The sequence below is a fragment of the Pundamilia nyererei genome, unplaced genomic scaffold, assembly GCF_000239375.1.
Source record: "Pundamilia nyererei isolate P.nyererei 1_Seehausen unplaced genomic scaffold, PunNye1.0 scaffold00202, whole genome shotgun sequence".
Lineage (NCBI taxonomy): Eukaryota > Metazoa > Chordata > Actinopteri > Cichliformes > Cichlidae > Pundamilia > Pundamilia nyererei.
The window spans coordinates 353,791-357,095 of NW_005187603.1; the positions used below are offsets into that span (position 1 = coordinate 353,791).

Sequence of the window (3,305 nt, forward strand, 5' to 3'; positions counted from 1 at the left end):
ACAGGATCAAATAGCATTATAGCATTAAAAGATAATAATAACAATAATAATAATAAAAATAATAATACTTTGTAAAATTATACAATAGTAAAACCAATCACCCTTATAATCGTTTACAATGATGTCATCAGTAACAATAATAATAATGACAGCAGCAACTTGTTGTGTATTGTCATGATCACTTTTTGTTGTTGTAGTTTTTCTTTGTTTTCATTCTTTCTGTTTTGAGTCTTTAAATGTTGTTGGGCTTCTTTTTTGAGTCTCTGTACTCTTGTTAGCTCTTACAAAAGGTCTATAAAGAAATCAGAATAATCTTTTGTTGTACAGTTTTATTTTTATAATTTTTATTGCTGCCTTTGATATTTTCTTCTTTTTGTAAATTTGTATTTTGTTTTGTTAAAATCTTCCCGTCACATCACAGCTGAGTCATGTCAGAAAATCAACCGTTTTGTTTGAATCATCTTTTATTTGCTGATTTTGCTGTTAATGTCTGATTAATTTCACACACTGATTGATACATTAGCATTTTAACTTTACTGAATCAGAAAGATAAAAGAACACACGAGGAGAAGAATGTGGCATCACCAAACACAATGATCACTTTAAAAAAAATTACATAAGTGTTTACAGAAAAATGATAAAGGTGGAGTCGGCACAGATGGAGCAAGCATGGAAATGTCCTTCCTCTAAAGCATGGTGATGCATTGGTTGCATTATTGATTGCGGTCTGCAGAGAAGCTGAAGGTATCAGATTAATAAAGTACAGTAAAAATAGCTGAATATTTTACTCTTTTATAGAACTCAGCTGCAGTTTTATTACAGCACAATAAATGTGGATCGTTTTTAATGGGTTTGTTGCTACAGTCTGAAGGCTTAAGGTCTCGACTTACTTCCCTGCTTTTTGTTATTAAGTGAGACAGTTTTCAAACTTTGTTGCCAGCCAGACATTTGCTTGTAGGGCTAAGGTAACAAAGTCCGCTGGCAGCACAGGAGACAACAGGGCTTTAGCGACAGTGGCCACATGTTGGTCTCCAGCCCCCATCTGCCTCTGAGTTTTTGACTTTTGGATTTGCTTCCTTAAGTCTTCCTGTGCATGTTCGAACAGTTCCTTGGTGTAGTTTCTTAGCTTGTTATTTTGTACCATTTCATTGATTTCCTTCACCAGCTGCTTTTGTTCTTTTGTTTTATCTTTTTCATTACCTCTGTTGTTAATAACACAGTATTTCTGTGTTTTAAATCCCACTTTCTTAATAAACTTCCTTATCTGGTTTCTCTGCTTAACAGACAAGTCTCCATCAATATGCGTGATCAGGAGGAAGAAATAACGCATGACCTCTTTACCAAAGATCCTCCTCAGGACTTTCACTCGTTCCACATCCTGTGTCGTAAAATCGTCCTCCCAGCTGTGCACGTACAGGAACACGTGAGGCCCCTGCTTAGAATTGAACTGAAAGGTGGATGCAATGATCTTACTCAGCACCTCCTCCTTAGATTTGCTGGTGTGGCACAGGCCGAGAGTATCAGCTAAAACCAGTCTTTGGTTTCCAAACGGCGCCGTCTCGGTTGTGCACGGCGCTTCATCTGAGGCAAACAAGCTGTTTGTCACAGCAGCTTTTCCCAGGAATGTGTTCATGATTGAAGTTTTCCCAGCTCCAGTCTTTCCAATGAGCACGATCCTGAGCTCCTCTGGCACTGTTGGAGAATCATATCATATCACATATCAGCACTGCAGCACTTAGTCTGAACAACAGCTGATGTTTGAATGACGCTTCAATTGTTCCCAGCTTGCATTTGTTTTACTGACTTTGCATTACAAAGAAATTAACTTTCAGATGTTTTTATTATCTTAATTATCAGCATTATAGACTCATTAGTTTTCATGTAAACCACAGTCAGTCTTGTTTTACTCCCACACTTTCCCATCTTAGTTTTATGGTGTCTCGCTGATAAATTCAAAGTTCAGAAACACTTCAGATAAATATGATAGCAGCATGTTGACCATTTGTACAGTTGAATGTTTTCATTTTCAGAAAATGTACTTCATACAGTAACAGTTTCATTGTGTACTGCAGTAATTGTTGGTCTGGTGCAGGGCAGGCGTTTAATTAAAAGCAGGTATATTAATGCATAGAAGATTTAGCCTAGAAAGCTGCTTTTTATGTTAATGTCACTTATAGGAGCTGCATAAGACGTTTGTCCTACCTTCTGGTTTACTCCTCTGGGACCCTATAAAGAGAATTGTTAAAGATGTTAAAACCCCAAATGTGTACAAGTATTAATTTTATTATGGTACACACTGCATATTTCAACAGATCCAGCAGTTCTACATGAGGATTTTCTGACTAAAATGGCTAAAAATACATAAATCTGGAGCAGTTTGCACCTGAAGCCTTTCTGTCATGCTGCTCAGCAGAACTTTGCCACAATTATTTAAAAACTGAATTTAGTCAAAATGATATTAAATGTAATAACATTACTATTTTATAGATGATAAAGTTTTAGGGTGCTCGGAGTGATCATGTAAGCTGCACTCAGCACTGACTGCACATAACAACTTTTCTATTATTTCATGTCGTCAGATTAACTGAGAACTGTTCAGGATTCAATTTAGAAAAAAGAGAAATCTCTACATGTTACACACTTACACAAGTAATCAAGAAATTATTACAAATATTAAATTATATGAAAGAAGCAACAAATGAAGGCGATTAAAAAGCCGAGTGACCTTTGATGTAATCAATGAGGCGTCTGATGACTAGAAACTATTTTAAAAACCAGCGAGCTCGTAGACTAAACAGGGAGTGTTGGGCTGTGTAAGTGTAGCTTTCTCTGTTACAGATGAGACATTTGTGTTGTTAGTACTGCTGCATGAAAACGTAATAAGAAAGAAAAGAAATGCTCTGCTGGTTTATTTACAACCTGTATGAAATGTAAAATGTACGTACCGCCCATCTTTGTCCTTTGCAAAAGCAGTGTGTCGTTGATGTCGTTGAACAGTTTGCCATCTTTATATTCAGCAGTGTGCCGCGTCCTCCCCTTAATGACGTTCGACTATCGTCTGCTTGCCAATGAGCCGACTTCTCAGAAACCAGAAACCAAAATATCCGTGCGCAGCAAACGATAGAACCAAACAAAAGTTTGACGACTGGAGGAATCGGGGAAGCTCCCTCTCTTACAGTAAAATCATGTTTGAGTATCGAAAAGGCAATCTGGAATGAGAACTTTCCAGGATGCTGAACCTGGCATTTTGACCGTTTAGCCACAGCGGGATAGAGGAAGTATTTTTTTTGTGCAGCAGGATTACC

The 3,305-nt window shown here is 37.2% G+C and overlaps 1 protein-coding gene across 1 annotated transcript; it reads right to left on the bottom strand.

Moving 5' to 3' along the window:
- Window positions 1-452: 452 nt before the first annotated feature.
- Window positions 453-2,999, bottom strand: LOC102210581 (GTPase IMAP family member 4-like). Its single transcript, XM_005747681.2, has 3 exons — window positions 2,946-2,999; window positions 2,203-2,226; window positions 453-1,692 (listed from the first exon to the last, which is right to left on the bottom strand). The coding sequence occupies exons 1-3, from the start codon at window positions 2,950-2,952 to the stop codon at window positions 908-910; spliced, it is 816 nt and encodes a 271-aa protein (XP_005747738.1). The 5' UTR covers window positions 2,953-2,999; the 3' UTR covers window positions 453-907.
- Between the last annotated feature and the right edge of the window lie 306 nt (window positions 3,000-3,305).

Excerpts from the sequence above, each read along its gene's own strand:
- LOC102210581 (XM_005747681.2), bottom strand. Across the intron at positions 1,693-2,202 it reads CCAGAGGAGTAAACCAGAAG|TGCCAGAGGAGCTCAGGATC; the intron begins GTAGGACAAACG and ends ATTCTCCAACAG.